The sequence below is a fragment of the Cricetulus griseus genome, chromosome 4 (genome assembly GCF_003668045.3).
Source record: "Cricetulus griseus strain 17A/GY chromosome 4, alternate assembly CriGri-PICRH-1.0, whole genome shotgun sequence".
Lineage (NCBI taxonomy): Eukaryota > Metazoa > Chordata > Mammalia > Rodentia > Cricetidae > Cricetulus > Cricetulus griseus.
The window spans coordinates 33,540,896-33,562,351 of NC_048597.1; the positions used below are offsets into that span (position 1 = coordinate 33,540,896).

At 38.1% G+C, this 21,456-nt stretch overlaps 1 protein-coding gene across 1 annotated transcript; it reads left to right on the forward strand.

Annotated features, from left to right (window-relative positions):
- The first annotated feature begins 8,973 nt into the window (after positions 1 to 8,973).
- Positions 8,974 to 9,942, forward strand: LOC100771617 (olfactory receptor 5K1). Its single transcript, XM_027413350.2, has one exon. The coding sequence runs from the start codon at positions 8,974 to 8,976 to the stop codon at positions 9,940 to 9,942; it is 969 nt and encodes a 322-aa protein (XP_027269151.1).
- The last annotated feature ends 11,514 nt before the right edge of the window (positions 9,943 to 21,456 follow it).

A 21,456-nucleotide genomic window follows, 5' to 3' on the forward strand; every position in this document is an offset into this window, starting at 1 on the left:
GGGAGAGGAAGGGTTACCTAGGTAAGTGGTGGGATGAGGGACGGTTGCTTAGGTAAGTGGGCCCATGTTTGGAACAAAGGATTGACGTCTGGGTCATATTGTTCCTTCTGGGTGCTCATCTTCCATTCTCCCCAGATCCATTCCCCTCCATTTCCCTTCAGAATGGAGTAGCTCTCCAAGACACAACAACAACAAAAACAGGTACAATCAGACAAGACAAAAGCCCTCATATCAAGGCTGAACAAGGCAACCCAATAGGAGGCAAAGACTTCCAAGAGCAGGCAAAAGAGTCAGAGACACACCCATAATTAGAGCCACTGATTAAGAAGCATACACTTTGAATCCCATGCATTTGTAAGTTTTCCAACTTACTTCCCTTTATTTCTAATTTCAGTATAGCATAAAGTGTAAATAATATTTTTATGCTTTCAGCCTTACTGTGATTTTTTTCAGTGCTAAGTGTATGGACTACAGTAGAGAATGTTCCATAAGAATGTCAGAACAATATACGTTCTGTTGTTGTTAGAAGTTTTTCATGGATATCTGGTTTGTCTAGTTTGGTTGTGTTACTTTGCAAGTCATATGTCTTGCTTATCTAGTTCTGTTATGGAATGAAGGGTGTTGAAATTTCAAGTTCCACTTACCAGTTTCTGTTTCTATCAGCTTGTCATAACCTTTTGCTTCTGTGTGACTGAATGAGTATGTATTTATATGCTAATATTTTCCTGATGGACTGAGCTTATATTATTGGGAGATGTTCCATTTGATCTCTAATAACATTTTTGTTTCAGAGTCTAAATTGTCTGGTATCAGTATTGGCATTCCAATTATGGTTGCTATTTGCTTATTTTTTCCCTATGATTTTCCTCTAATCTACTTGCATAGGTGTGTTTCCTACACCTGGGATATATCTGAATCATTTGTTGCCCAATATAACAATCTTTAACTTTTGATTAAACTTGTTCAGTATGTACACATTTATACAATTAATAGACATAGATTTATCTGCCCTTTCGACTTTTTGTTTTCTATGTTACACATATTTTTATTTTTCATTTCTTCCTTTTATGTTACCATTTGTGTTAGGTAATTATTTTCTAGTATTATCTTAATAACTCTTTATATTCTTATGATTACAGCTTATCGTTGACATATCAATAAAATCAGCTTCAGATTTATGCTAATGTAATTGGTATGATAGCAATTTTCTGCCTTTTGTGTTATATTTACTTTTCCTCCTGTGACATTGTATTATAATCAATATTACATTACACATATTGCAAACACATACATGGGGATCATCAAAGTCTGTCACATCATTTGGGGCAGGGACTAGGTTGACAGAGTATCCCTTCATAGGGAATGGGCTCCCAAAGTCCATTTGTGCACTAGGGATAAATTCTGGTTCCACTGCCAGAGGTCCCATAGACTGCCAAGGCCCCACAACTGACACCCATGTTCAGGGGGCCTAGTTCAGTCCTGTGCTGGTTCCCCAACTGTTAGACTTGGGTCCATGCACTCCCCACTTGTTCAGGTCAGCTGCTTCTTTGGGTTTCCCGAGCATGGTCTTGGCTCCTTTGCTTATCACTTCTCCCTCTCTACAACTGGATTCCAGGAGTTCAGCTCAGTGTTTAGTTGTGGATCTCTGCTTCTGCTTCCATCAGCTACTGAGTGAAGCCTCTAGGATGGCATTTAAGGTAATCATCAAAATCATTATAGAGGAAGGGCAATTAAAGTAGCCTCTCCACTGTTGCTTAGATTCTTTTTTTTTTTTATGCAAACAGCATCTTTATAGATACATCAAAATAAGTATAAGTAAATATTCCATTATAGTACACAAGACCACTAAAAATATAATTTTTTATCTTTTCTTTTTAAAAAACATCATACTAGATCCACTTAGAACAGAAGGCATTTATAATTTTTAAAACTTTTTTAGAGAAGGTAAAAATTAGCTTTCTGCTTAATTGGCAAGTAGAGTCTTCCAGTGGGAGTCTATTTGTGTTGATATGGGTTACATTGTATGCACATGTCTATGTACCCTCAACTTTACTGAGTTTATACATGCTTCAGAAAAAAAAGTTGGTAAAATCTTGATTATTTCTTTTTGTTAATTTGTCTCAATAAATTTTTAAATTTAAAAAAAAAACTTCATAGTGGATAATATTGAAAAGTTCCTTGTGTACTGTTATTGAAAAATATATTATACATACATTAATTCTTACAGTTAAGCCATCATATCTGTGCATGACTTGATTATTTCAAACTAGCTAGCTAGCTCAGAAAATTTGCCAAAATTAATAATACCCAATGAAATTTCAGTAGAACTGAATGTCCTCACTGGAGACTTTATTAGAAATGTGGCTATTGGAGACTGGGAATTGGGTAAGTTCTGAAACAGCAAATGACTTTCCTTTCTGTGCAAATGAAGCACAAATGGCCCCGTAAAAAAAGTAGGTAAGTACTTATGGAAGCTGCTCAGGACAGATGACAGGAGCGTTGGTACCAGGTAACTGACTTGGAACAGATACACTGTTGTAGGAAGGAGCAGAATGTAACCCTCACGAAGCTTGTCCACTTATAACTCTCCATATACACTAATATCACCATAATCCAGAACTTTTCTAAGATCTTAGAAGCTGGATTCCCCATTTCCACTTAACCATTTTTTGTGTTGAGGGGATGTAGAATGTTTGATCATAATATGTAAACCTGACAGGGAAAAAAATGAGAGATTTAAAAAAAACTAATCCATGGAGGATGTAGATATATTATATCATGTGAGATGAATAAATGAAAGTTGTAGATGCTTTTAAGGTGGTTTATCAACTGACGTTAAGATGGGGAAATTACCTACATGCATTCAGTGTACTACATTAAATTTTAAACACGGACAATTTTAAACCCTGATAGAGCAATATGGTATCTAAATGATGTTTGCTGACAAACTTTGAAGACAGAGAGGAACCATGAGCCATGGAAAATCAGATTCTGAAACTGAAAAGGTCAAGGAAATTAATTTTCCCCTCCAGCTTCCACCAGAAATGATCCTGTCACTGCCTTTATTTTTGCCTATTGGGACCCATTTTAGATTCTAAATTCTAGGAATGCAGTATAATAGATTTCTGTTGTTTCAAGCACCCAGGTTTTTGGTGATTTGTTTCAGGAAACTAATACATCCTCCAAATACTTCTCTTTGGTTGAAAATAAAATGTTCATATTTTATGTTGCAAACCCTTTGATGCCAAGTCTTCAGGAACTTTCCCTACTCTTGATAGGTTTCTCAAACATTGGTAGCTTATTCTATATTAAGGGAATTTTGTAACCTTCTATGACTGATTTCTTGCAAGTCATACTTCAGCTTGGCTATTCAACTTTTTCACGGACTTTTTTCCATTTATCTCTTCTAAAATAAAACAAATCCTAGTTATTCTTATCATATGATCTTCGGTATAGCACTTACTTATATTATTCTTTTTCTCAATTTTATACTTATCTCTATCTACTTCCTATCTCCCATAACAGAAGATGAATTCCATAAGAATAATGTATAATTTTGATAGTATATGGTAATCACTAAAAGAAATTATTGGGGCTGGAGAGATGGCTCAGAGGTTAAGAGCACTGACTGCTCTTCCAGAGGTCCTGAGTTCAATTCCCAGTAACCACAGGGTGGCTCACAATCATCTAAAAGAAATTATTGTGTAATTGCATACATAAACAGTAAAATATGTGTGAGCTGATTTGTAGTTCTAAATATGAAGACTATTCAAGTTTTTTTAGGTCAGCAAAAACAAATTCTCAGATTTGTAAGAAAATTAGGAACATGTTTCCTGAGTTTCCTTTTTTGATTGGCTCTCATTTTCTATAGATAAGAGGAGAATAAGGAGCAAACAACAGTCTGCTTCTGTGATCTACCCTGCAAAGGAGAATTCATTTCAATCAATTCTGACAAGTTGTCACCTGGGGTTAGAGTTAGATGAAACCACATATAACATCATTGTAAATGTAAAATACCCAAAGCATTTCCATTAATATCAAAAATGATAATCATCCATTATTGCCATTACTTTAAATGTGGTGATTGAAGCACTAGTTACAGCAATAAGTCAAGAGAAAGAAATTAGTAGTACCAAATGGGAAAAGAAGTCAAACTATCCCTATTTGTGGATAATATTGTATTGTACATTAGATCAGTATCTTAGGGTTTCTATTGCTATGAAGAGACACCATGACCATGACAACTCTTATAAGGAAAACATTGAAATCATTTAATTGGGGTGGCTTGGTAACAGTTTCATAGGTTCAGTCTATTACCATCATGATGGGATCATGGTGGCATTCAGGTAGACATCTGGATCAGAAGACAAAAAGTAGACCTACTGTCACACTGAGGGGAGTTTGAGCAGAAAAGACCTCAAAGCCCACCCCCACAGTGACACACTACCTCCAAGAAGGTCACACTTACTTCAACAATGCCATACCTACTCCAACAAAGCAATACCTCCTAATAGTGTCACTCTCTATGAGCTTACGAGGGACAATTACATTCAAACTAACCACATTCCATTCCCTGACCCCATATGCTTATATCATAATGCAAAATGAATTTAATCCAACTTCAAAAGTCCCCATGGTCTATCACAGTCTCAACGATGTTCTAAAGTCCAATTCAAAGTCTCTTCTGAGATTCATGTGATCTCTTGACTGTAATCACCTGTAAAAATCAAATGCAAGAAGCAGATCACATACTTCCAACATACAATAGCACAGGACATACATTACCATTCCAAAGCACAGAGAACAGAGCATAGCAAGGAAATACTAGACCAAAGCAAGACCAAAAACCAGCTGGGCAAACTGCAAACCGTGCATCTCTGATGTTAAAACTCTCTTCAAATCTTCAACTCCTTTCAGTTTTATTGACTACATACTTCTTTTTCTTGGGCTGGTTCTACTCCCTGTTAGCAACTCTCTTGGAAAGTTATCCCGTGACTCTGGCATCTCTAACTTCTTGGGTTCTCTAAAGTATCCAGGCTTCAACTTCACAGCTTCACACAATGTGAAGGCCTTCATTAAGGGACAGTCTTGACACATACCTGATCTCAGCAACTATCCTTAGTCTAGGCGGCAAATTACATAGCCCATTTCTTCTATCATCAGAGGTCACAATCCTAACTCAGTTACAACTTTCACTGTAAAACTTTTTCTGACCAAGTAGGAATTTTTCCGTTTCACTTGCCAGTTATATATAACACAAATTGGTAAATATTATAAACTTAATTTCCTTTCTGAAATTTGTAAATTTGCATTAAAAACAAGTATGCGTCCCCAGGTAGTGGTAGCACACATATTTAGTCCCTGCACTTGGGAGGCAGAGACAGGCAGATCTCTGTGAGTTTGAGGCCACCCTGGTCTACAGAGCTAGTTCCAGCACAACCAGGGTTACACAGAGAAAACCTGTTTTGAAAAAAAAAAGTTATATGTCTTGCTGATTCTCAAAGGATATATGTAATTATTTCAATTTAGTTTGGATACAGAGTTCAGAAGATTGGGTCTCTCAGGCCATGCTCTGATGTCAATGCCAAGTAAATCTCCTTAGAATTATTTTGAATAGTTGAATAATTCTCTACCAACAGCATGCAGACATAAATAACTGCTGGACCGTCTTTAAAGGCACAGAAGGCAAATAACAGGATACATTTCTCGTCAAAAACCCAGGTGAGAAAGAATTTTCAATGTAGTTTTCTTGCGAATTGAATTTCTCAATTTTAAAATATTGAAATTCCATTTCCCAAAAATCTTTTGTCCAAATACTACATAATCATTCATTTGTATCAGTTCAGAATCCAAGAGAAGCCCAAATTTACCAAAATGAATGTTATTTTCATGGTAATATGGAAATACATTAGTAATGTTTTGAGATTATTTTAAAATAATAATATCATTGTACTTCCAGCTTCCTGAAAGCATTTAATTTTTTGTTCAGGACATTCTGTTTGTGTACTAAGCAAGTTGTATGAGAAAGGACTAATTTTACAACAGACTTTTTTAATTCTTAGTGAAATTTGAGAGGGATTTCTACTTTATCTTATGATTCTTAGACAGACAAGTGCCAATATAAATTTTATTTTATCAATATAATCAATTTGGAACTTGGAGAAAATCGTATTTTGTGAATTCTAGTTGGCACAAAAATATGATTAGTGGAAAATATTGAAATTATAAATATAAATGTCTACATTTCCTTTCAATATACCCATACATTCTTTCCAATAATGTTCCTGAGGGCTTCAACTTCAAGAAAACTAAAATTTAAAGATCAGAAATAATTTCAATAAACCAGAAACCAAGTGACTTTCCTCTGCCACTCAGAAATCTTCCTCTGTCCCTGAACTTAAGAGTAGTGCTACGGTCAGTAATTGTCCAAATCACTGCTCCTATGGAAATGCCTCACAGGGCCAACTACCCATCTAAAGGAAATACACAGCCCAGAGTAAATGCCCAGCACATCAAACCAGTGTAATGTTCAAGGAAGCTACACAATGCTGTGAATTTGTAATAAGTATAAGAAATACACAACCAAGAAATACTGTATGTGGTAACATTAACCACTGGAAAGACTAACAGTCGACCTCAAAGAGATAGTTTCCACAGAGGAAAGTGTTCTGGAAAATGAATGACTAGCTTGTGTGAGTGCATTCCTCAATGCTTAAGAAGCATTCCATGGTGTCTGTAGTTATTTCTTCTGCCAATGCCACTGTCACAGAAGACACTTGCTCACTGACTCTGCTGTGAGCTCATCCCCCATAAAACTGGTATGCAGGAAAATTAGTGGTCCGCAAAGATGACTGTAGACTTATCAAAGTTACAGAACACTGCAGAACTTTACTTGTTAACAAAAGCTTTGTTTCCTGAATTTTAGAGCAATGGTTACTGTAGAGAATTTGAAAAGGGGGAGAAATGTAAAAAAGAAAATAATGAATTCTAATTCTCATTGCATAAGAAAACTAGTATTAACAGTTTGATATTTTCCATGCTTTCTATCATAGTTATATATTTATTTGGAGATTATGATAAAATATAAATATTGTTTGTACATAAAACACTGTTTTGATCTTCCCCTATTGTATCTATTATGTCACTGAAATAAATATTTTAGCAGTGATTTACAATATGCCATCATAGGAGTGAACGACGTTTCCTAATCATGCATACCACTTAGTTGAAATGCTGTTCTCACTAATAAAATCACAGTGGAAGTCATTACATGTAATTCTTTGCTTGTGTTTTTTGCTTTCTTTCAGATAGCATCTTCACTAATAGTCAAAGGGTGTAAACATTTAAGTGTTTCATCCTAAATAATTTTCCAGGGATTTCACCACTTTGCAGAAATGCCACATTGTACAGATCAAACGTTATCATGTTTTTAAAATCTTGCTGTTTCAATGGGGAAAATAAATAACTCATGTCACTATTTCAAGTAATATGTTTCTGGTAAGGAAGTCAATCATTTTTTATTCATTAAAACTCTATTAGTGTTTATGCCGTTTATCTATTTTCCAACAATCCTGATAATTTGTATGTTTTACATAGAAAAGAACTCCAAAAGAACATTCATTTCTTTTAACATTTGACTTGTTTATGACATTTTACATCTACATGGGAATTTATCAATTGTAACCCTTAAAATTTCTCAAAATTCTTCTAGTAACATTTACACTCATTTATATACATAAAACTTCAATATTAATGATATTACAAGCATAAGTTATATTACAAATAAGCTGGAAGTCCTAAAACAGTCCTTATCCTTCGCTCCTCCCTCACAGCTTCTCTCTTCCTGTGAGTCTGTCTTCTCTCACTGTCTCTTGCTATCTCTTTTCTTTGGGTCTCACTGCTCATTCTTCGTCTCTTGATCTCCTCCCTGCATCAGCCATCTGCTTGTGCATCCCAATCCTCAGAAGAAAATCATTTGTAAATACCCCTGTCCCCTGAAGCATTTTACCTTTAGTGTATACTCCAAGAACATTATAAACAGGGACAGAGTTATGAAAGATAAAATTACTGAGAACATACATGTTAATATGTTTTGTGGTAGATTACATATAACATTTGATTTACCATTTTAGGCTGCATCACTGTGTAGTTCCACAGTGTAAAGTGCACTTGCTTTATGCAGCTGTCACCACCACCCATCTGCAGAATTATTCCATCTTTCCAAACAGAAAATGGATGTTCATGAAACCAGATCTCCCTGTTCCTAGTTCCCTCAACAATCACCAGTTATATTTGTCTACTATAGGTACCTCACTTAAGTACAATTACACAATGCAGCCTTCCTTCATTTAGCATTAAATGTTGTAACATGTCAATATTCTATCCCTGTATATGAATAGCTAATATTCCACTTTATGTATACACATATCATATCCATTCATCTGCCCATGCACGTCTGAATTCTTGCCACCTTTTGGATACAGCTGCTATCGGGACTGTAGCAATGATAGTCCTCTGCACATTATCCTTATTTACTACAAATACAGTCACTGAATTTGTTTGGGAATGACGATATTAGTTTCATTATAAAATTATAATGCAATTTTTCCAAGAAGTGTTTTGTCCTACTTATAAATAAGTAAAATATAACCTATATAATTCAATATGAAGGTCTTTTGAAAATGTGATGGAATAATGTTTAATAAATGTGTTTGAAAGGAATAACTTAGGCAGAGAGTATAGCTTAGTGAAACCACTTGCATAGCATATACAATGTACTGGGTTCAAACTCCAGTCCTGAAAACAAAGAATAGGGATGCTAATAGTTATACAGGCAGCTCAAGTCCACCTGACTGGCAAAGGCACTATCCAAGATGCATCTCCTCCTTTGAAACAAAAGGAGCATGATGATGTTTTGGGTACATGGGAAACTAGCACTTTATTTTCCAACTTTTTCTTTTCAGAGAATCAGGAATGGTCGAAGCAAATCACACGATGACACGTGAGTTTATCCTCACAGGATTTACAGACTCTCTAGAAATGAAGGCCCTTCTGTTTGTGGTATTCTTTGTCATCTATCTGATCACCATGGTAGGGAATATAGGCCTGATAATTCTGATTTCCAAAGAACATTCTCTTCACACGCCAATGTACATCTTTCTGGGCCACCTGGCTTTCGTGGATTCTTGCTGTGCCTGTGCTATTACTCCCAAAATGTTGGGGAACTTTTTTTCAGAGGACAGAATAATCTCTCTGTATGAATGCATGGCACAGTTTTATTTTCTTTGCGCTGTTGAAACTGCAGACTGCTTCCTTCTGGCAGCAATGGCCTATGACCGCTATGTGGCCATATGCAACCCACTGCAGTACCACACCATGATGTCCAAGAAGCTCTGCCTTCAGATGACTGCAGGAGCCTTCGTAGCTGGAAACCTGCACTCCATGATTCACACGGGGCTGCTATTTAGACTGGCATTCTGTGGTTCTAATCACATCAACCACTTTTATTGTGACATTCTTCCTTTGTACAGACTCTCCTGTGTTGACCCCTATGTCAATGAGCTTGTGCTGTTTGTCTTTTCAGGCTCAATTCAAGTCTTCACAATAGGCTGTGTCCTTATATCTTACCTGTACATTGTTTGTACAATTTTCCAAATGAAATCCAAAGAAGGGAGGATCAAAGCCTTCTCCACCTGTGCGTCCCACTTTCTGTCTGTGTCACTATACTATGGTTCTATTTTCTTCATGTACATTAGGCCAAATTTGCTAGAAGAAGGAGATAAGGATATACCAGCTGCTATTTTGTTTACAATAGTGGTTCCCTTGCTGAACCCTTTCATCTATAGCTTGAGAAATAAAGAAGTAAAGAATGTCTTGCAAAAAATCCTAGTGAGAAAAAAAATAATTGCAAGAAATTTTAAACAGGCATCTGCTGTAGCTTAAAGGCCTGATTCAGCAGAAACTTCACCTGGAATTACACAGGGTCATGCTTGTAAACTGTATGAACAATGTTAAAGTATCATAATGCTTCCAAGTTAAGCAGCAGTGTGCCAGGTGGAAAGAGAGTTAAAGGAGCAAAATAGGATGGATCAGAACAGGAAATGGGGGCGGGGAGAATGAAAAGTAAACTTTGAAATTCAAATACCCAAATAGTCTGCTGTCAGACTCGTGGCTTTTATCAATGTTGGGGATGGTTCCCATCCAAAAGACAACAAGAAGATTTATGACTAAAATATAAACTGCCATCATATAAGCATTTTAATAATTTGCTTTAATAATAAGCTTTAATAATAGCCTGAGCACAAAGATAGGTAAGCTTAGGTGAAATATCACCAAATACAGGCATTTAAAAGCAAGAGCAACAAAATTGTGGTGGGTCAACACTGAGGAACTGTTCTGACAGCATTTGGAGAACACTATTCTGATGGAGATGGAATCAGTGAAGAAATGCATGCACTCTATAAAAGTAAAGACTAAATGTGTGTATCAGACTTGTTATCAGAATACATGACTCATCCAGATTGTTCGGTTTTTAAGAGAGGCTGCCTTTAAAATGTTGTTTTTTTTTTAATTCCCAAGTATATATACATAGATTCAATAAAACAAAATTCTAGACAATTAAACCTCATGTAGAATTTGAGAAGTTCTGTGGTCAAGTAATTAGGCTAAAATTTTCTAACAATAGAATGGTACTTGGTGTATATTATATGAACACAAAAGGAAGTATTGGAGTGATGAAATGTGGACACGAATTATCTATTTTTTTATTTAAATTAGAAACATGATTGTTTTACATGTCAATCCCAGTTCCCTCTCCCTTCCCTCCTCTTCTGGCTCCCCCAACTAACACCCTACCTATCCCATAACCTTTCTGCTCCCCAGGGAGGATGAGGCCTTCCATGGGGGGTCTTCAGTGTCTGTCATCGCCTTTGGGATAGGGCCTAGGCCAACCCCCTTGTGTCTAGGCTGATAGAGTATCCATCTATGTGGAATGGGCTCCCAAAGTCCATTCCTATGCTAGGGATAAGTACTGCTCTACTACAAGGGGCCCCATAGATTTCTGAGTTGTCCTCACTGACACCCACGCTCATGAAATCTGGATCAGTCCCATGCTGGGTTCCCAGCTATCAGTCTGGGAAACAAGAGCTCTCCCTTGTTCAGGTCAGCTGTTTCTGTGGGTTTCACCAACCTGGTCTGGACCCCTTTGTTCATCACTCCTCCTTCTCTGCTACTGGATTCCAATTCAGTTCAGTGTTTAGCTGTGGGTGTCTGCTTCTACTTCCACCAGCTGCTGTATGAAGGCTATAGGATGGCATATAAGTTAGTCATCAGTCTCAGGGATTATCTTTTAAAAATCTTTCTTTTGTTAAAAATAGAAAATTGTAGAGTAGAAATGGAATCTAATTATCTTAATGCGCCATCACAAAATAATCACTTTCCTACTTCTCACAACACACATTTGTTGAGATCTTCCCATGTGGATACATCAGTGATTAAACCCATAAGTCAATCTTGTTAACAGAACAATTGTGACTAATTTTGTTACTAATACTCTATCAAAGATGATACATATCAAGTAACACAAAAATTCTTTCTTCTGCCTGCTCTCTTGATGCTCTGAGGTCACAGATAATTTCCAAGAAGCAAGTGTCAGAGTCTAGCAGTCACTGCCTCGGACTACCCAGCCACCAGAAGCTGACTTCACAGTAAAAGATAAACATGTTGATTCTATTGAGAAAATGTAGTCAGAAAATGATAAAAACATTTATAATACTCTAATCTCATGAATAAAAACTATCATCCTGTCTCTCTTTTCAAGTTCTAGAAAACCTAATAATGTAGTTCATCACAATTATACTCCGATATCTCAGGATTTCCTGGTCATTTAAAATTAAACACATCAGTTTAAGATGTATCCAACTCTACTTGCAGCAATGTGTACTACTGATTTTCATAATTTATAACAAAGCTACAGCGATCAAAGTAGAATGATGCTAGAATAAAAATAGACACATACCAAAAGCAAAAAGTGTTCATAAATAAACCCAGGCACTAGTGAGCAATTTATTTTAAATAAAGATTCAACAACATGCAATAAGGATGCAGTAGTCTTTCAGGAAATGCTTTAGGAATGGCTGGGTATCCATATAAATTCAATTTCAATTGGATCATCATCTTATACCATGTACAAAAATGCTAAATACAAATGAGTAAGATGTAAGACCAAAAACCTGGCAAAGACACAGAGAGAAAGCACCATGGCATTACTTCAGGCAATGATTTTCATATGACACCAAAAGCAAAGATGTTAAAGGAATGGATAAAGATTGGAATAGCATTAAATGAAAAGGCTTATGAAAGTAAAATTCTAGTTAGCAGAGTGAAGAGGAACATGAGCAATTAAACAGTGAGAGAATGAATGCCTGGTGAGAAGTCTGGCAATGGACTTGAATAAATACAGCTTGAAAGGAGGCATGCAAGTGTCCAGTAGACAGATTAAAGATGCTTTGCATTGACAGACATCAATTGAGATGCTAAAAAGATGACAGGCAGGACTTAAGATGTAGCACCTGTGGGAATGGCTATCATCAAAAGAAAAGAGAAAGCAAACAGGCAAGAATGTAGGGGGGAAGCATTTCGTGTTGACAAGAAAATAAATTAATATAGGCATTTAAGAAATTATTTTTGGAGTACTCCAAAAATGCAATGTAGAGGAACAGGTTCCCTGGGAACCCAAAGGCCACTCCAGCCAGGGAAGCAGGTGAACTCCCTGCAGATCTCACCTTTCTCTCCTCTCTTCCAAATCAAATCCCTAATCTCATCCCCAGCTCTGGAGCAGAGTAGCTGCTGCAGCCTCCTTACTCCCTCATCTCCATTGGATCACACAGAGCTTCCTCCCCTAACATCCCCTAGAGCTTTATCCCAGCCCCCAACTCCAGCAGGGACTTCCTGGGAACACACAGACCACTCTGACTAGGGAAGTGGGTAGGCTAACTACATAGTTCCACCTCTCCCTCATCTCCTCCAAGTCCAATCCCTCAGTCTCCTCAGCATCTCTGCAGCAGACCTCCAGCTGTGGCAATCTTCCCACCCTGTCCCCATCTCCAGTGGATCACAAGATCTCTCCCTCCTCACTTCCCTCCTCCCACACATTGCTTTAGCCCAGCCTCCAACTCCAGCAGACATTCCATAGCAACCCAAAGGCCACTTGGGCAGGAAAAGAGGTAGTCTATCTGCAGCTCTTTGCTGGTCCCACTCTTCCTCCAAATCCCATCCCTCAGTCTCCCCCTCATATCGATAGCAGACCACCTGCTGTGGCCTCCCCTCCTTTCTTACCCATCTCCAGCAGATCACATGGATCTTCTCCTCCAACTTTCCTCCCTAGTCATCCTGTTATCCAGCCCCCAACTCCAGTCCCCCACCCCAGAAACCACCAGCAAAGTCTGCTAGAGAAGCAAGTAGGCCAGCAAAGCAGGTAGATGAGCTTCTTATCGATCTTCACTGTCCCTCCTCTCCTCCATATACAATCCACCATAGTCATCCCCAGCTCTCCAGAAGACCACCTGTTGTGGCTTCTCACTCTCTGCCCCCATTCCCAGGGGGCTAAACAGACCCTGATAGAACACCCTGCTTTCCTTCCTCCTGCTGACCCTGTCAGTCCTGCCCCCACTCTTAACACATCCTCACTCCTAAGTGTTCATTCCCAATACCTAAAAACACATTTACAGTGGCCACACCTAGCAAGATCCCAGAAGAAAACCCAAAATGAGGAAGATCTGAATGAAAAATTTAGGAGCTTGAACAGGAACTTCAGGGGCATGCCAGACCATCTAGAGCCTGCTCTCATCTCAAGCATTGAAGAACAATAAAAGAAATGGATACCTCAGTCAAAGAAAATGTTATATCTTAAAAAAAAAAATGGCATGAAACATTCAGGTAGCAACACACAGCCACCATACTCTCCTAAGAACCAGAGAAAACAAATGAAACCGTGGATCAAACCACTGCCCATGAAGACAAGGCCATATCATCACTAGAATTAAAATATTCCCAAACACAAATGCCTATATCAATCATGGCCAAGACAAAGTATCTCCCTTAGAACCCAGCAGCCCAAGGTATTGCAACAGAGCTGAAGCATAATAACTTAAAATAGCCTTTATGAATATGATAGAGGTTCTTAAAGAGGAAATGAATGTCTTTAAAAATCTATGAAAACACAAAGAGTAGAAGGAAATAAATTATTCAAGGCCTGAAAGTAGAAATAGAATCAATACAGAAAACCAAAACTAAGGGAAATGTGGAAATAAAATATTTCAGATCTTGAAAAGGATCCTCAGAGGCAATACCAACAGATTATAAGACAAGGAAGAGATAAAATCAGGCATTGAAGACAAGATACAAGAAATGGATACATCTGTGGTGATATTTTTGTTTGCACTCTAACAAATAAAGCTTGCCTGGAGATCAGAGTGCGGAGCAAGCCACACTAATTAGCCATAGAGGTCAGGCTGTGGTGGCACATACCTTTAAACCCAGCACTTGGGATCAAAGGCCCCCCTATGCCTCTGCTTGAGAACTCCAAGACAGCTCAGAACATCCAGAGTTGCTGACATCGAAGTCTTGGCCCACCTACACCCAGCCGGAGACAAGAGGAGAGACAGAGACTGCACCTACACCCACTGGAAAAAGGAATGGAAGACAGCAGTATAAATGCTTTTGGTCCCAGTACTTGGGAGGAGGAAACAAGAAGTAATATGGCTGGGGCAAGAGAGAACTACAAAGCCAGCAGAAAGAGGAGCTCTGCACCTTTCAGGCTGAGGAGCTAGCTGGTCAGGTAAGAAGTGGCAGTGACTTGCTCCTTTGTTTCTCTGATCTTTCAGCATTTACTCTGATATCTGACTCTAGGTTTTTATTATTAAGACCAATTAGAATTCATGCTACAAAATAAGCATTCATGCTACATACCTCAGTCAAAGAAAATGTTATTCTAAAAACATAACCTAAAAAAGGAGATGCCTATCAAGGTACAAGAAGCATACAGAGACCCGCTCCAGCATGCATGCCATCCAGAGCCTACCCTCATTGCATTCTTGCCTCCCAATGCCCTCTGCTTGAGGTGAGTGTGGGACCTGCTCTGGCCCAACTAAACCCATCCTCTCCTTAGAACTTCCTGGAATGATTCCCTGTAGAGAGGACCCACCCTAGCACTCTGAACCACGTGGAGCCTGCCCTCATCACCATCTTGGCAATCCTACTCTCTCTCTGAGTCTTGGCCCCCCTACACCTTTGATTGAGGATTCCAAGAGAGCTCAGACCATCCAGAGTTGCTGACATGAAGTCTTGACCCACCTACACCCATCAGGAGACAAGAGGAGATGCAGAGACCTCACCTGCACCCACTGGAAGAAGTGATGGGAAGACAATAGTATAAGAATGCATTCAACAATAGAAAGACCAATATGACACCACCAGAATCTAGGGACTCTATACCAGAAAGATCTGAACATCCCAACACAGATAAAACAGAAGAGAAGGACCTTAAAAACAACTTTACAAAGATGATAGAGACCCTAAAAGAGGAAATGAGAAAATCCCTTAAAGACATGGAAGAAAAAAATATATAGGAAGTGGAGAAAAAGACAAACCAAAAAATCCAAGAGATAAAACAATAAACTCTTAAAGAAAGCAAGGAAAGCCAAGGAAAAAACAACCAAATGAGTGAAGGAAACAATTCAAACAGTACCAGGCTTGAAAGCTGAAATAGAAACAATAAAGAAAATGAAGAATGAGGGGACGCTGGAAATAGAAAAGCAGGGTAAATGATCAGGAAATACAGATGTAAGTATAACCAATATAATACAAGAGATGGAAGAGAGAATCTCAGGTGTATAAGATGCACTAGAGGAAACAGAGTCATTGATCAAAGAAAATCTCAAGTCCAACAAAATATCCAGGAAATATGGGACACTGTGAAAAGGCCAAACCTAAGAATAATAGGTATAGAAGATGAAAAAACACAGCTCAAGGGTACAGAAAACATATTCAACAAAATCATAGAAGAAAACTTTCCTAGCCTAAACAAGGACATGCCTATGAAAGTACAAGACACTTACAGAACACCAAATAGACAGAACCACAAAAAAAAAAAAAAATCCCTCGCTGCATAATAATCTAAACACCAAACTTAGAGAATAAAGAAAAAATATTAAGAGCATCAAAGGAAAAAGGACAATTAAAATATAAAGGCAGACCTATCAGAATTACACCCAACTTCTCAATAAAAAACCTAAAAACCAGACGGTCCTGAATAGATGTTCTACAACCAATAAGAGACCATGGATATCAACCCAGACTACTATACCCAGCAAAGTTTTCATTCACTATAGGTAAAAACAAAATATTCCATGACAAGAACAGATTTAAACAATACATAGCCACAAATCCAGTCCTGCAGAAAGTTCTAGAAGGAAAATTCCAACCTATCAAAGTTAACTACACTCACATAAACAGGCAATAGATAATCTCACTATGCCAAAAGCCAAAAAATAAAAAACGTGGGGGGAATCCACACACAATATCACCACCAAAAACAAACAAAAACTAACAACCAATGGTCATTAATATCCTTCAATATCAATGGTCTTAACTTGCCTATAAAAAGACACAGGCTGCTCTTCCTTCCCTTTCGGCCGACTGATCTGTAACTAGGTGAGTGAGCCCCTGCTCTTACCCAACTCCAGTCCAAAGCGTCATTCACCCAGACCTCCCCAGGCTTGTGTCTGCTTGGAGTAGACACACCCAGGCAGGGTGGAGCTCCCTGAATCTGGGAACAGGCCACCCTACCTTCCCTTTCTGCAGACTGATCCGCAACGAGGTGAGTGATACACTACTCTTACCCAACTCGCTTCCAAAGCCACATCCACCCCAATCTCCCCTGGCCTGCTCCTGCTTGGGGTAGACCTGCCCAGGCAGTGAGGAACTCCCTGAGCCTGGAAATACCTCACTCTTACTTCCTGTCCCACACACACACACACACACACACACACACACACACACACACACACCTGAACTGTATGGAGGCCTAACTCAATCAGAGTGAGGAGACTACCAGGAGAGGCAAGACCATCCAGAGCTGCGCACATTGAATTCCTGGCCCACACACACCACTATGTAACAAGAGGAGATAGAGAGACCCCTCCTGCATTCACTGGAAAAAGATATGGGAAGAAGACAGAATAAGAACTCGCTCAACAACAGAAAGACCAATATGACACCACCAGAATCTAGGGACTCCACTCCAGCAAGATCTGAAAAGCCCAACACGGTGTATGAAGACGAGATGGACCTCAAAAATTATCTCAGCAAGATGATAGAGACCTTTAAAGAGGAAACAAGAAAATCCCTTAAAGAAATAGAAGAAAAAGCAAGCAAAAAATTACACGAGATGGAGGAAAAGACAAACCAAAAAACTCAAGAAATAAACAAATTTCTTAAAGAATCTAAAGAAACACAAGAAAAAACAACCAAACAAGTGAAGGAAGCTATTGAAACAGTTCAAAGCATGAAAGCTGAAATAGACACGATAAAGAAACAACAGAATGAGGTGATGCTGGAAATGGAAAGACTGGATAAGCTATCAGGACCTAAAGACGTGAGTATAACTAGTAGAATTCAAGAGACGGAAGAGAGAATCTCAGCTATTGAAGACTCGCTAGAGGATATACATTCATCAACCAAAGAAAACCTCAAGCCCAACAAATCCCTAACACAAAATATCCAGGAAATATGGGACACCGTGAAAAGACCAAACCTAAGAATAATAGGTATAGAAGAAGGTGAAGAAACACTGCTCAAAGGTACAGAAAACATATTCAACAAAATCATAGAAGAAAACTTCCCCAACCTACAGAAGGATATGCCTATGAAAGTACAAGAAGCTTACAGGACACCAAACAGACTGGACCACAAAAAGAAGTCCCCCCACACATAATAATCAAAACACCAAATCTACAGAATAAAGAAAAAATATTAAGAGCAGCAAAGGAAAAAGGCCAAGTAACATATAAAGGCAAACCAATTAGAATCACACCCGACTTCTCAATGGAAACTCTGAAAGCCAGAAGGTCTTGAATAGATACCATACAAGCACTAAGGGAGCATGGGTGTCAACCCAGACTACTGTACCCAGCAAAACTTTCAATCACTATAGATGGAGAAAACAAGATATTCCATGACAAAAACAGATTTAAATAATACATATCCACAAATCCAGCATTACAGAAGGTTCTGGAAGGAAAACTCCAACCCAACGAGCACAACTACACTCACAAAAACACAGGCAATAGATAATCTAATTTTACCAAACATAAAAAGAAGCAGGAGGGTGAAATCCACACACAATGACACCACCAACAATAAATCCAAAACAAACAAGAACCAACGAACAATGGACATTAACATCCCTAAATGTCAATGGTCTTAACTTACCCATAAAAAGTTATAGGCTAACAGAATGAATACGAAGACAGAATCCATCCTTCTGCTGTTTACAAGAAACACAACTCAACTTCAAAGACAGGCGATACCTCAGAGTAAAAGGATGGGAAAAGATTTTCCAATCAAATGGGCTCAAGAAACAAGCTGGGTGTAGCAATCCTAATATCTAACAAATTAGACTTTAAACTAAAATCAATCAAAAGAGATGAAGAAGGGCATTTCATACTCATCACAGGAAAAGTCCATCAAGATGAAGTCTCAATCCTGAACATCTATGCCCCAAATACGAAGGCACCCACATTTGTAAAGAAACATTACTAAAGCTCAAACCACACATAAAACCACACACACTTATAGTAGGAGACTTCAACACCCCCCTTATGCCACTAGACAGGACCACCAGACAGAAACTTAAAAAAAGAAACAAAGGATCTGAAAGAAGTTCTGACCCATCTGGGGTTAACGGATATCTATAGAGCATTCCATCCAAACTCAAAAGAATATACCTTCTTCTCAGCGCCACATGGCACCTTCTCTAAAATTGACCACATAGTAGGCAGCAAAGCAAACCTCCATAGTTAAAAAAGAATTGAAATAACGACCTGTATCATATCAGATCACCATGCATTAAAGCTAGAATTCAACAGCAATACGAATGGAAGAAAACCTACATATTCTTGGAAAATGAAAAACACCCAATTGCACCATTCCTGGGTTGAGGAAGAAATAAAAAAAGAAATTAAAGACTTCCTAGAATTTAATGAGAATGCAGATACAACATACCCAAATTTATGGAACACTCTGAAAGCAGTGATAAGAGGGAAGTTCATAGAACTAAGTGCCCACATGAAGAAACTGGAGAAAAGTCACATTAGAGAATTGACAGAACAACTGAAAGCATTAGAGCAAAAAGAAGCAACCTCACCAAGGAGGAGTAGAGGCCAGGAAATAATCAACCTGAGAACTGAAATTAATAAAGCAGAAACTAGGAAAACATTACATAGAATCACGAAACAAACAGTTGGTTCTTTGAGAAGATCAACAAGATAGACAAACCTCTAGCCAAACTAACCAAAAGGCAGAGAGAGAGCATGCTAATTAACAAAATCAGAAATGATATGGGGGATATAACAATGGACACTGAGGAAATCCAGAGAATCTTCAGGTCATACTTTGAAAACCTGTACTCTACAAAATTCGAAAATCTAAAGGAAATGGACACTTTTCTGGATAAATATCACTTACCAAAATTAAACCAAGATCAGATAAACAGTTTAAATCGACACATAACCCCTAATGAAATAGAAGCAGTCATCAAAAGCCTCCCAACCAAAAAAAAAAAGGCCCAGGGCCGGATGGTTTCTTGCAGAATTCTACCAGAAATGCAAACAAGAGCTGATACCAGTACTCCTCAAACTGTTCCGCACAATAGAAGCAGATGGGATATTGCCAAACTCTTTCTACGAGGCTACAATCACTTTGATACACAAGCCACACAAAGACATGACTAAGAAAGAGAACTACAGACTGATATCCCTCATTAACATCGATGTTACAATACTCAATAAAATATTGGTGAATCGAATCCAAGAACACATCAGAAAAATCATCCACCATGATCAAGTAGGCTTCATTCCAGGGATGCAAGGATGGTTCAACATACGAAAATCCATCAATGTAATTCACCATATAAACAAACTGAAAAAGAAAAACCACATGATCATCTAACTAGATGCTGAAAAAGCCTTTGACAAAATCCAGCATCCCTTCATGATAAAGATCTTGGAGAGAACAGGAATAAAGGAACATATCTAAACATGACAAACGCAATATACAACAAACCAATAGCCAACATCAAACTTAATAGAGAGAAACTCAAAGCGTTTCCTCTAAAATCAGGAACAAGACAAGGCTGTCCACTCTCTCCATACCTCTTCAATATTGTACTTGAAGTTCTAGCTAGAGCAATAAGACAAGAAAAGGGGCTCAAAGGGATACAAATTGAAAAGGAAGAAGTCAAACTTTCACTATTTGCAGATGACAAATTCTATCAGGAAACTCCTACAGCTGATAAACACCTTCAGCAAGGTAGCAGCATACAAAATTAACTCAAAAAAATCTGTAGCCCTACTGTATACAGATGATAAGCCCAATGAGAAAGAAATCATGGAAACATCACCTTTCACAATATCCACAAGCAACATAAAATATCTGGGGGTAACACTAACCAAAAAAGTGAAAGACCTGTACAATAAGAACTTTGAGACTTTAAAGAAAGAAATTAAAGAAGATACCAGAAAATGGAAAGATCTCCCATGCTCTTGGATAGGTAGAATTAACATAGTAAAAATGGCAATCCTACCAAAAGCAATCTACAGATTCAACACAATCCCCATCAAAATCCCAACACAGTTTTTCACAGACATTGAAAGAACAATACTCAACTTTATATGGAAAAATAAAAAACCCAGGATAGCCAAAACAACTCTTTACAATAAAGGATCTTATGGAGGCATCACCATCCCTGAATTCAAGCTCTACTATAGAGCCATAGTTCTGAAAACAGCTTGATATTGGCACAAGAATAGACAGATAGACCAATGGAATTGAATTGAAAATCCTGATATTAGCACACACACCTACGAACACCTTATTTTTGACAAAGGTGCTAAATCTATACAATGGAAAAAAGATAACATCTTCAACAAATGGTGCTGGAACAATTGGATTCAGACATGCAGAAGATTGCAGATAGATCCATACCTGTCACCATGCACGAAACTTAAGTGCAAATGGATCAAAGATCTCTCCATAAATCCAGCCACACTGAATGTTCTAGAAGAGAAAGTGGGAATTATCCTTGAACAAATTGGCGCAGGAGTCCGATTCCTGAACATCACACCAGTAGCACAGACACTGAGGTCTGCAATTAATAAATGGGACCTCCTGAAACTGAGA